Source organism: Acinonyx jubatus, chromosome B1, assembly GCF_027475565.1.
Source record: "Acinonyx jubatus isolate Ajub_Pintada_27869175 chromosome B1, VMU_Ajub_asm_v1.0, whole genome shotgun sequence".
NCBI classification, from domain to species: Eukaryota; Metazoa; Chordata; class Mammalia; order Carnivora; family Felidae; genus Acinonyx; species Acinonyx jubatus.
In genome coordinates, this window is record NC_069382.1 from 116,641,603 (window position 1) to 116,653,860 (window position 12,258).

At 38.0% G+C, this 12,258-nt stretch overlaps 1 protein-coding gene across 3 annotated transcripts in view; it reads left to right on the forward strand.

Annotated features, from left to right (window-relative positions):
• CENPE (centromere protein E) overlaps nucleotides 1–8,785 on the forward strand; it is a 79,826-nt gene extending 71,041 nt beyond the window's left edge. For all 3 annotated transcript variants that reach the window (XM_027061724.2, XM_027061741.2, XM_027061750.2), the window contains 4 exons: nucleotides 335–432; nucleotides 2,057–2,240; nucleotides 5,090–5,376; nucleotides 8,018–8,785. In XM_027061724.2, coding sequence (XP_026917525.2) covers nucleotides 335–432; nucleotides 2,057–2,240; nucleotides 5,090–5,376; nucleotides 8,018–8,112 — 664 coding nt within the window. In that variant the 3' untranslated portion in view covers nucleotides 8,113–8,785. The remainder of the gene's footprint in view (nucleotides 1–334; nucleotides 433–2,056; nucleotides 2,241–5,089; nucleotides 5,377–8,017) is intronic.
• The last annotated feature ends 3,473 nt before the right edge of the window (nucleotides 8,786–12,258 follow it).

Below are 12,258 nucleotides of genomic sequence, written 5' to 3' on the forward strand. Positions count from 1 at the left end.
CCTTTGACTATCACACTGGACTGGACTGCAGCCAGGGTTTACTTCCCTGACAATGTAGACATAGGTAGAAGTTTTTTTCACTTTCATGCTCTGGTAATCGTTGTATCCAATTAATAGCTATTGGGCTTCCAGATATTTAAAAAGAATTGTTTAAAAAAATTACTCCTGCAACCAAACAGAATGCTTCTGATTTGATGGTGTTGTACCTATAAAACACTTGGTACCAGGAGGGTATGTGATATATCTTATTAGAAAATTCTTGAAAACAGTTCTGTTTATTCTTCCATTAAAAATTAGTTGCTAGGCTTTTACATATTTCCATTGTTCTTTTTAGAATTACTTCTACAAAAGCCACTGTAGAATATCAAAAAGAAGTTATAAGGGTATTGAGAGAAAATCTTAGAAGAAATCAACAAGCGCAAGATACCTCACGTAAGTAGAAAATGCTGATATTTCCATAACTTTCCATTTTACTTCTCAATACACTTAGACATTTTGAATACTATTATATATGTGACAGTCAAGGATAAACATGTTAATCACTAATTTAGAAAGAACTGTTTTTGAAACGAACTTACTGGGATTATATTTATCCTGTACCCAATTTAGTTTGGTTTCCTATAATTTTAACTGTCCATTGGAGATTCTTAAAAAATACAAATTTTACCTTTGCATTATCAGATCATCACATCTTTACATAGTAGTGAAGACATTCACATCTTAATAGATTTTAACCATAGGCACAGTAAAAATACAATCAGTACACAGTAGAAATAAGGAAATAAAATCCTATTTGTTCTTAGTACTGAAAATACAGAGTTGATGCTTATTTGCAAACTCTTTGAAATCGTGCAATCTTTTTGAAATTGATTTTAGACACAGTTTTCAAATCTAATGATCAAATTTCTATATGATTTCCTCAACCTATATCTTTTTCCATATTTTTATCTCATGTTTCATTTGAAAAGAGAGGATGCTGAACAGTACTTGGGACAGCTTTGTGTAGTAAACACTGAACTAAGGACAGGTCACTCTCACTTCATGGCCCTATGAAATCATGGGGACAATAATACTTGACCTTCTAGCTTATATATATACTTATTGTAAGGATCAAACTGAAAGTTGTGTGTGAAAGCGCACTGAAAGTTCTAAATGTCAAGCAAACATAAGGTAATATTTGTGTGTATTATTATCCACTCATTTTTAAAAAAATGAGAAAGTGTTAAGATGTTGTCTAGTACATATGTAGACTGAACTTCTCTAGTGGCTATTGTGGGATAATTGCACCCCTACCTGGAAAACTTTAAGGGATAAAAATAGAAATGAGCAAGCTTTGTTGTTACAGAAGGGTCAGGATAATTAACTCTTGATTTGTGACTTTCAGTACATATTGTATCTGATCCAAAGTAATTCAAAAGAAAATGGACATTAAGTGTCTTCCCCACACACACCTTACCACCCTTTTGTAAATTGTTGGTTACACAGTGGATTATTCTACGTAGAAGCACCTCACATTTCAATGCAGTTTTACCTGAAATTTAAAAAACAACTCCTTACATTACTTTTACACACATAGTGCAGAATACTTAATAATATATGCTTTAGTATCTTTCTGAGGTTTATTCAGTTAACAAGTATGTGTTGAGAACTTACAGTGCACTGAGTAACTGGCAGTGGACCCCACACACACACATTCTGTATTGTAAGAAGCCCTCTGGGTGTTTCCACTGATGGAGAGGAGAGAGAGTGAAGGACCACACTCACTGGGGAGATTACTACTGCTGCCGTCATTGTGCAAGATTTCAGGGAGCACTGTGGTGGGAGTGGACTTGGTGGGTTGGAGAGAAGCAGGAGGACTCTAGAGATAATTAGAAGTGTTGATCATATAGGCACAGGAAGTGAGGTAGAAGGAGGAAGGCAAGGATGGCTTCTAGGGAGATGATTGAGATGGTCTGGTTTTTACAGTGACTTATTGCGCTCAGTAACATTCCCTTTATTTTGAACTTTGGAGATAATTAAAATTATCACTTAATGTGTGTATTTGCCCTCCTCACAGTTGTATCAGAATGTACAGACTCTCAGCCTTCTAATAAACCCTTAACCTGTGGAGGTGGCAGTGGCATCGTACAAAGCACAAAAGCTCTTATTTTTAAAAGTGAATATATACGGCTAGAAAAAGAAATCTCTAAGTTAAAGCAGCAAAATGAACAGCTAATAAAGCAAAAAAATGAACTATTAAGGTAAGATCTGCTTACACGATACTGAAATTATGCTTCTGGCTATTACATGTGGGGAGGATGGCATATACATATGCATATATATTTTTTGCAATTGGCAAGCCTTCACACATCTGGGGAAAGTCATTTTTTAGAGTATATGTAATAAATATATATTTTTGTAATTTAATTTAAATCCAAGCTAGTTAACATATAGTGTAATAATGATTTCAGGAGTAGAATTTAGTGATTCATCACTTAACATACATTACCCAGTGCTCATCCCTACAAGTGTCCTCCCTACTGCCCATCACCCATTTAGCCCATGCCCCAACCCAACACCCCTCCAGCAACCCTCAGTTTGTTCTCTGTATTTAAGAGTCTCTTATGGTTTGCCTCCCTCTCTGTTTTTATCTTATTTTTCCTTCCCTTCCCCTATGTTCATCTGTTGCGTTTCTTAAATTCCACATGCATGGAATTATGATATTTATCCTCCTCTGACTGACTTATTTCGCTTAGCAGAATAGATTCTAGTTATTTTTTTTTTAACGTTTATTTATTTTTGAGACATGAACAGGGGAGGGGCAGAGAGAGAGGGAGACACAGAATCTGAAACGGGCTCCAGGCTCTGAGCTGTCAGCACAGAGCCCGACGCAGGGCTCGAACTCACGGACCGTGAGATCATGACCTGAGCTGAAGTCGGACGCTTAACCGACTGAGCCACCCAGGTGCCCCAGAATACATTCTAGTTATATCCATGTTGTTGTAAATGGCAAGATTTGATTCTTTTTGATTGCTGAGCAGTATTCTACTATATGTATATATACACACACATACCACATCTTCTTTAGCCATTCACTAGTCGATGGACATTTGGGCTCTTTCCATAATTTGGCTATTGCTGATAGTGCTGCTATAAACATTGGGGTGCGTGTGCCCCTTCGAATCAGCATTGTTGTAATATATGTCTTTTAAGAGGAATAAGACTATGGGACACCATTCCAGATGTTTGCTATCTATCAATTGACCTATTTTTAACAAAGCCCAGAAGCAGGAAGTAAACAGATCTTTGAGGGGCAGCTCAAATATACCACAAGTCTGTACACCCAAGTCAAAGGAGAACTTAAGTCCATTATTGTAGCGTATTTCCTTTTACTTCATAAACAGTTCTAACAGATTTAATTATTTGTCTTCTATCAAGGATTAGAATCTTGTGCCAAGCACTTTACTAATGATACAATAGAAGAAAAATAGGCATTAAACAAATAACTAAACAACTAATTTTTGCAATGAGTGCTATTAAACAGCAAAAGAAAAAAACATATTATCTAGTTGTGGGGAGGGGTGATGGCGAAGAAACTGATAGAAGAGCAGTTATAGAAAAGGGTAGAGGTTAGGCCAGATGAAAGGAGAGACATATAAGCCTTCTAGGCAGGGGCCAGCATGTGCACAGGCTTCAATCAGAAAGAATAACCTGTTGGTGGAACTGAAAGACACCCAGTGTGACTGGGGTGTAGAGAATGAAACATTAAGGTATAAGAAGAGATGCCAGAGGTCACTGGTCTAGGTTACTTACACAGGCCTTTTTGGGTCAGTCTGAGGAGGCGTGGGTGATAATCTGCAATATAATGAGAAAGTGACCTCCAGTGGAGGATTTTAAGCCAGGGCCTGATGAGATCAGATAGCATCTCTGGCTCTAGAGCAAATAGGGAAACCCAGTTTAGGAATCTATTTGCTATAGTCCATGCAAAAGATAATTTTGGCATGGACTAGAATGGAGCCAATTGGGATAAATATAAGGAGATAAATTTGGAAGATTAAGTGTGAGGTTGGGTCCACAGACCTGGATGACCAAATAAAGGAGAGCAAGGCCTCTGGGATTGGTCCCCAGGCTTCTCTCTGCAGGAACTGGATAAATGCTGGTGACATTTCCTGCAGCAAGCAAGACTATAACTAGTTCAGGAGCATGGTGTAGTATTTCTTTTAAACTAACAAAGGTACATTAAAGATTAGTCTATCCAGAAGATTAATTTGTCAAGTTATTGCTGCAACGTATCAATAGGTAAACCACTCTGGATGATCTCACTGATTCATTTGAAAATCTGTCATACTCTAAGCTTTCTTTTCAGGACTCCATGATTACAATTGTTCAGTTAATGCGACCTCATTTCATTTTCTGAACTGTGAAAATAATCCAAGCAGGAAGCATTAGGTGGGAATATAAGTATGATAAAATGGTAAATTATAACAAACAGGCAAAGGCGGGGGGGAGAGAAAGAGAGTTGGGGTGCCTGGGTGGCTCAGTCGATTAGATGTCTGACTTCAGCTCAGGTCATGATCTCATGGTCCGTGAGTTCGAGCCCCACATCGAACTCTGTGCTGACAGCTCAGAGCCTGGAGCCTGCTTCAGATTCTGTGTCCCCTCCTCTTTCTCTGCCCCTGTGCCACTCGTGCTCTGTCTCACTCTATCTCTCAAAAATAAATGTAAAAAAAAGAGAGAGAGACAGAGACAAACCAAGAAGCTCTTAACCATAGAGAACAAACTGATGGTTACCAGAGGGAAGGGGGTAATGGGATGGGTGAAATAGGTGATGGGGACTTAAGAGTACACTTGTTGTGAAGAGCACTGGGTATTGTATGCAAGTGTCGAATCACTATTTTGTACACCTGAAACTAATATAACACTATGTTAACTGTACTAGAACTAAAATTTAAGATTAAAAACATAAAAACAAGACAAAGTGGTAAATTATATGTTGTATATATTTTACCAGAGTTTAAAAAATTTTTAATGTAAGTGTGAATAAATTTCAGGAATTGAGCAGACTTACAGTTTCTTTTTTTTTTTTTTTTTTTCCCCTACTACATTCAAGCAATAATCATCATCTTTCCGGTGAGGTCAAAATGTGGAAGGAAAGAATCCTTAAAAGAGAGGCACACAAAGAAGTTAATTGTGAGAATTCTCCACAGTCTCCTAAAATGACTAGAACAGCTTCCAAAAGGAGGCCACATACACCTTCTCAATGCAAGGAACGGAATTTACAAGATCCTGTGCCAACGGAATCACCAAAATCTTCATTTTTCGATAGCCGATCAAAGTCTTTACCAACACCTCAACCAGTTCGCTATTTTGATAACTCGGGTTTAGGCCTTTGCCCAGGTAAGTAAATATCCTGGTTCCTTAGAAATCAGGGGATATCTGTCAGAATTTATCATTAATTTGTGACCCCAAAGGGCAAGTTTAGACAAGATATAGTTGAGCAAACTATGGTGCTCAACTTGATTTGGCATTTCTGGGGTGAGAAAGTTTCTCCAAAGCATGGCACTAACGTGTATTGTTTTTTACCCCAAGCTAAGTCTTTATTCTGCCTCTTAAACCTTCAGCTTTTCCCTAAGAGAAATAAGCAACTCTGTTAAAAACACGAAGACACCACACTATAAACAAAACTTTTACCGAAGAAGCCCTTCTTATCGATTCAGTTGGCCAGCATTTCCAATAGCATTATATTCATTTTACACAAGCCAGATCATAGACTTATTTCACTTACTTATTAATTCAATCAACAAAAAATTTTGATCTCCGACTATGTGTCAGATACATTGATAAGCAAAACCAGACATGGTCCCTTACTCTACTGGAGCGTATAGTCCAATAGGAGATACAGTAATCAAGTAGTCAAAAATAAACAGACAGGTAAAATTCTAGAGTATAAAAGGCTACGAGGCATATTATAGGTTTTTGTTGCAGGAATATTAAGGAAGTCTTCCTTGAAGAAGGAAACTGAGATCTAAGGTTAATGTGAGTTTGCTTAACCAAGAGGGGAGGGAAGAGTATTTCTGGCAGATAGAACAGTGACAGCCCAAGGTGGGAGGGACCATAACCAGGGGAAGCATTAGAAGAAAGATCGTATGGCCACAGCACAGTTAACACAAGCTGCTGTGGTTGGAGGCCCTGAAGGCAAAGAGGAGAAGAAGAGCCAGGTGTGTGGGAATTTGTAGATTGTATGGAAGAAGTCTTTGAAAGATTTTAAACAACATAATGGCAGGGGATCATAATGAGTTATAAATTTGGAACACATCACCTTAGTTATATGGTAACCAACAAATAATAGGAGCAAGAGTTTATGACGGTTGTCTAAGCAAGAGGTCATACTAGCGTGGACCTGAGCAGATTCAGTAGAGCTAGAGAGAAGTGGATGGACAGGAGGGATAGGGGAGTCAAAGCAGTCATAGGTGCCTGGCTAGATGGTAGGAGGGGTGCCAGACACAGAGGTGTAGAGCATTGCAGAAGAAAGTCTGTAATACTGTGTTTCTTGTAGTCCTTCTCACCACACAGCATTGATTGTGTGTGTGGCCAGAGCCTTTGTGACTGCATATCTGCCTGTCAGAAATCCCATTACACAGTTGTAGAAATCTACAGCAATAAAATTGTACACCTAAGGAAAGCAGTTGCCAAATCATTTTTGGCCCCAAGTGAAGGTTGTGGATTTGTGAGGAACTCTACTGTGTGACTTTAAAAAAAATCTGTCCATTCTCATCAACTTTAAAATCAATATTAGATAAGTCCTCAGTCTTAAAGTGCTCTTTGGGATATAGGAAGACATCAATTTGAAAAAATGTTTAAACTATTCATTTTATGGAATAGTATTTAACAAACATTTAAGCACTTGCCATTAGCTAACACTTATGTGGAACTTTTGCTGTATATGCATACATGCTATTTTAGAAGAGTCTTCTGAAAAATCAGGAAACTGTTAATCACCTCTTGATTTTATCTGATAATGCCAGAGACACATGCATGATATGAAACCACAAGTAGAAATGCTTAAGTCTTTTTATCAATATATGGATCACTCTGGTACTATTTTTAAGTAAAATAAATAAAAGAGTAGGCTGGAGGGACACCTGGGTGGCTCAGTGGCTGACTCAGTTAAGCGTCTGACTCTTGATTTTGGCTCAGGTCCTTATCTCATGGTTCATGAGATCAAGCCCCACTGGGGCTCTGCACTGACAATGTGGCATTCTCTCTCCCTCTCTCTCTGCCGCTCCCCTGCTTATATATGCTCCCTCCCTCTCTCAAATAAATAAGCTTAAAAAAAAAAAAAAAAGAGTAGATTGGAATAATATATGAATCAAAAAACTGGCCAATTCAGCCTTAAAGGACATAGTCCCAGCCTGAATTAGTAAAATACCATTCTAAGAAAATTTTAATGCTTTTATTTTGAATTATAAAAGATAATTTAAAATTTCTCAACAACTTGAGATAATTGCAAAGACCAGGTATGAGACATTTACCTATATGAATATAATCATTTGAAAATCAATATTATTTATAAACAAATAAACACAACTGAAGTGCTCTTTAAAGGCTCAAAGAAAGTTTTCCAAGGATGGCTAAATAGTCTCCAAAATTAATAGTATTTGTTTAGTATAGCATTTTTTTTTCCCTAAAATTCAGGCAAAAGAATATCAGACTCACTCTGTGTTTGATTTCACTTTGAATCTCAAACTGATGAATTTCAAATGAGACTTTATTGCTTCTTGGTTTTATGTTCAAAATGGTTTTTCTAACAATTGATTTTGTGAGAAAATGGGGAATAAACTTCTCCAACTCTGATGAAGTGAAATATACCTTTGTAATGACCAAACATGAGGTTAATGACCATATTGTCATTTTTCATTCTTCTTATCTCTGCTGTCTTAGCATCGTTTACATTTCCAATTCTATTAGAATTTTGTGTAGTTTTTTTAATAAAATATGGTTACTTTTGGGTTTTTTTTTTCTTTTTGTTTTTTCTCAGAAGAACAAACTGCTGGAGCAGAGAGAGTGGGTCCTCAGCCAAGTCTTTGGCACACCTCCTCAAGAAAAGATATGCCTGAGTGCAAGACCCAGTAGGCTCCTCTACTGTCACTTTCCTGGGGGCCCAGCGTTTCCTGCTGAGAAATGACTGTACTTTTACGTTATGTGCCTATCCCTGGCAATGTTACCACAGTCCAACGTAATTTCAGTTCAGTTTTCACTTTGCCACTAGAATTGGAAGATGAAGGAACAGGAGGTTAATGCATTCCAATAATTTGGAATGACTGATAGCAAAACCTCCTTGAATGTGGTAATACTTTAGAAATTGAATTGTTTTATTTATTTATATATTTTATAAAGAATAAAATTATTGAAGGAAATTTCCAGTCTTTCCATGCATATGCAAAATGTATTCATCTTTATTAATGTAATGTTTTACCCATGACTTAGGTAATTCTAAGGCCTAATACATAAAGTGTCATTTAATTAACATTATGAACTACTTTTTAAGTGCCTTGAACATTGAATAAATGTTTAATTAGTGGTTCTGAATCACAACTTTATGTAATATTGATGGTTTCTTGGTGGGGTATTCAGGGTATATTTGGCTGTACTCGTTTGGTGACTTTCAGAATTTTGCTACAAGAATATATACATGCTTCCTGGATTTAAGTTGCTAAGGGACAGCAAAGTGCTGTGACCTCTTCATTTTCTAGTCTGATCTTTGTTTTGCTATAATAAATACAAAAATTCTCTTTGTTTTTCTGTACCCACCCACTCCCTATACAAGAACTCTAAATTGGTTGATTTGCTATTACACTTTGTACTGTGCTGCATTTTACTCCCAGCGGTAAGAACTTCATACCATTTATCCTACCCTTGTATTTCAGACATGAGGAAACAACACCTGGTTTCTATCAAAGTAGAAAATCTTAGAAACCCAGAGTCCCCACACATACATAAGGCATCTGTGGATGGGCTTCATGCAGTCTGTAAGACCTCTGAAATTTTATGTTAATTTGTATGTAAACTCATTTTTCTAGGATACTTGGGTCCATACTTCTATCATATTCTTAAAGGGATCTGTCACCCTATAGGAGGTTAAGAACTATGGTTTTAGAGAGCATCTGTTACTACTTTTAAATCATAAGACTTTGAAAAATCACATAAAACAGCAAGTTGCATAAGGTTTAGAACAGTTAGTGATTTCAGTGCATTCTTGGCTCTTTGATAAAATTCATTCAAAGGAAGAGATTGTGAATTACACCATAGCCATCATTTTACAATCTATGGATGGATATTTTCCCTTAATATACTATCATAGGCATTCACTAGGGCTAAGGGAAGGTGTCCCTTCCAATAACTGTCTCCCCCAAGCCAGTCCCTTCAGAGTTGTTTCTCCTTTTCACTCTTCCCCCAATAAGACACTATAGCAGAGCTGCAGATTTGTTTCTTGACAATGTCTGCTCCTCCACTGAATAACAGTAACTCAAGGTAGTAGGTTCACCTGGATAATAAAACTAAGTCCATTAAACGTAATCAGTCATCAGGTATCCAGTCTAGTAGAATATTGCTCAACTCTAGAATTTGGATGTCCATTTCCTTAGATTTGGGAAGTTTGGGGCCATTATTTCTTCAAATAAATTTTTTGACCCTCTCTCTGTTCTGGAAGTCCCATAATGCATATGTTGGTCCACTTGCTGATGTCCCATGAGAACCTTAGGCTTCCTTCATGTTTCTTTATTCCTTTTTCTTTGATTCTTTCTGCTCCTGGATCAAGTCTTGCTACTGAACCCCTCTAGTAAATTTTTTAATTCAGTCATTGTATTCTTCAGGTCCAGAATTTCTTTATGGTTCTTTTTTTATAGTTTCTATTTCTTTGTTAATATTGTCATTTTGTTCATGCATTGTTTTTCTAATTTCATGTAGTTGCCTATCTGCATTGTCTTGTAGATCATTGAGCATCTTTAAAACTATTGTTTTGAATTCTTTGGTAATTCATAGATCACTTTTTCTTTGGCGTTAGTTTCTGGAGACTTATTTTGTTCCTTCGGGTCATGCTTCTCTTTGTGTGTACATGTGCTTTCTGATTTTTTGCTGAGTTTAATGCATTTGAAAAAGCAGCCACCTCTTCTAGTATACAGATAGCTTCACACAGGGGAATGCTTACACCAGTCAGCCTGGTCATAGATGCCAGGGGTCTCTGAAAACTTAGGGGGATATGACTTCTCTGGGCTATGTGTAGAATTTGCCAATTTCTTTTCTGAGAGCTGGATCTCTTGCTCCCTCTGGTGTCTGTCTGCAGTACAACATGTTCTTTAATGCAGTAAGAAGCCACCTGCTCTCCTTTGTTCTCATTAGCCCCCAGGCATCCAAAGCATCTCAGCCTCCCATTAGCACCCCAGGTAGATAAGACAAATATGAATCTTGGACAGCCTTCCAAAAAGTTGGAACCCCAAGCACATACTCCACTCTTCCTCCTCTCTCCCAAGTGTGCTGAACCATTCCAGTCTCCTTCTGGGGCACTGCAGGCCGTCTAGTGCCAACTATGCCAGTTCCATCAGCCTCCCAAGTCAGGCAAGACAGAAACCAGTCCCTTGGGCTGCCATATGGAAAGAATTTTGGATGAATTTTCCACTCTTTTCTTTCCCCCTACTCCCCTGGAGAAACCAGGAGCCAGAGGCTGAACTGTGCTAGCTTGGGAAAGGGGTGGGGTGGGATGGGTGGAGCCACAGGTGAGGTGAAATGGCTCTTGCCCATTTCAATGCAGCTGTTCTCAGCTTTCTCCTTACCAAGGGTACTGCAACTTCCTAACTGGCTTAGTTAGGTTAAGAAGGTATTTTGGTTCATTTAGTGTTTTAAATCAGTGTCTCGGGGGAAAAGAGAGGTGGGACTCCCTTTTCCTCCATGTTGTCGACATCTCCCTCAGAATGTTAAACTCTTGAGATCTGAGTTTCAATATCATGATGAATGGCTGTGAAAGGATAATGACGAAAGTCATCAATGAAACATGCAAGAATGTTAAAAAGCAGTAATATGGTCAGAAAACACTAAACTGGCCTGAAAATAAAGCCAAGACTGAAGACAAATAGATTATTGTTCATAGGAAATATTTTCTTGAGAGCCTGGCAGATTTATATTCAAGAAAACTAAGAGCCTGCCATTCATACTCGGCAAATATTTAATGGTCGTTTACTGTGTGCCAATCGCTGGTCTGGACACCAAAAGGTACTGTCTTGGTGAAATTCATGTTTAGTTGGAAAACAAATTACTGTATGCTGATTGCAATATAAGGGTGAAAAAGATATGGTCCCTAGCCTTGAAGAAATTTAGTCCATGGAAAATACAGATGTGTAAGCAAATTTTTACAACACCATGTTACTTAGGCTATCACAGAGTAAGCATTATTGTGGAAAATCTGGGGACAAAGGGGTCAGAGGAAAGTTGACCAAGAAAGTGTTAGAGTTGGCCTTGATTAGAGAATTCTCATGTCCATATAAAATCCGTTCTAAAATCCTCAAAAGTTAAAGGAAAGACATTGAGGCAAGGAGCACAGCTGGGGATGATTAGAGATCATTAGACTCCACTGGAAGCTACCGTAGGCAATGAGGGACAGTTTTACCAAAAACTGTATGTGGATGTATGCAGAAATTAGATCAGGGATTTTTTTAAATCAAATTTTTCCATCTACTATAATTGAATTTTAATAATCATTAACGTTTATTACGTAAAAATGTAACAAATGTGCTGGTATCTGTACATGCCTCTAGTCCCTCCTCACATGCCTGAGGTAGGTGCTATGGTTACCTTCATTAACAGATGAGAAAACTGGGGTTTGGAGAGTTGTTACTTACTCAGCTAGTGAAAAGATGTGGGGCTTACCTTGGTCTTTCTGACTCCGCAGTCTTTGTTCTTAACCATCATGACTGTTATGAAGATACTTGGTTCCAAAGACAAAAAAACCTGGAGAAAAACATAATCTAATGAAGTTAACTTTTTCTCATATAAGGAGCACAGAGGAGTTAGTCTAGGGCTGAGGCACTGAGGCTGTCTTCAAGCCACCAGGTTCCTTCCCTTACCGGGCTCTGTCCTTAATGTGTGCCTCTGACCTCGTACCAAGTCACAAAATGGCTGCCATGGCCCAAGGAATATTCGCATTCCAGGAAAAAGCAAGGAAAGGGCAAAAATGGAAAGCGTTTCAGAGTGGCCTTGCCTTTCTATCCAAGAAGGAAGTCCTCCTCA